The 794-nt window shown below is 35.1% G+C and overlaps 1 protein-coding gene across 2 annotated transcripts in view; it reads left to right on the top strand.

Annotated features, from left to right (window-relative positions):
* Nucleotides 1-794, top strand: part of LOC118746422 — a 1,248-nt gene continuing 454 nt past the window's right edge. The window contains exons 1-2 of one of the 2 annotated variants that reach the window (XM_036480273.1): nt 1-206; nt 273-766. In XM_036480273.1, the coding sequence (XP_036336166.1) occupies nt 167-206; nt 273-766 (534 nt within the window). In that variant the 5' untranslated portion in view covers nt 1-166. Of the gene's footprint in view, nt 210-272; nt 767-794 lie in introns of both variants that reach the window. The other variant, XM_036480272.1, reaches the window with a different exon arrangement.

Raw genomic sequence — 794 nt, forward strand, 5'->3', positions numbered from 1 at the left:
CCGGCAATTCAGTACATCACTCAACTAGAAGAGTATCACAATTGTTTTGCGCGAAGCGTTTATTGGATTTTTTCCCCACATTTAATATTTACAGTAACTAAATAATCGTTTGCACTTCCTAAAGATACGGAGTAAACTTTGACTTGAAAGATTGTATTACTTCTGTATGGATTCACCATTGCAAGGGTCTGAAGACACATTCAAAAGTGGTGGGAAAGATTTTTTGTTTACCTAACTAAATGTTTATTTTTCAATATTTACCTCCTTCATAGAAAATCAAATCCATATTTTGCTGTCCGCTGCAGATATAATGAATAAAAATGAGGACGAAGAGGAAGATTTAGAAGTTGGAAATATTTTGGAAAGTTCAAAATGCAGGCAGTGCATGCATTGCCAGGAAGGTATTGCAGCTATAACAAACACGATACGTAACACTATGATTGAAATTAACGAAATAAAGGAGCGCAATCGTGAACGACGCCATCAGGACATTTTAGAAGCATTTAAAAATTATTTGTGCCAAATAAATGCTCCTAGGGATTTAAAAAATACTCATATTTTAAATCCGGATTCATCTGTTAATCAATTAAATAATACATCCAAAACCCATACAATTCCACTGCCTCAGCTTAGTAATGAAGTGTACCCTGTTAAAGAAACGAAGCGGCAACTACCTGTGTGTACTCAAAAACATCAGCATAATACTATAGAAAGACCGAGTACAGAAGCACCGCCGAAAAAATCTATTAAAACAATGAATCTGAAAATCGAGACGCTATCTCACAGTGCTGATG

The sequence above is a fragment of the Rhagoletis pomonella genome, unplaced genomic scaffold (genome assembly GCF_013731165.1).
Source record: "Rhagoletis pomonella isolate Grant_MI unplaced genomic scaffold, Rhpom_1.0 Rhpom_scaffold_00010, whole genome shotgun sequence".
Taxonomy (NCBI): domain Eukaryota; kingdom Metazoa; phylum Arthropoda; class Insecta; order Diptera; family Tephritidae; genus Rhagoletis; species Rhagoletis pomonella.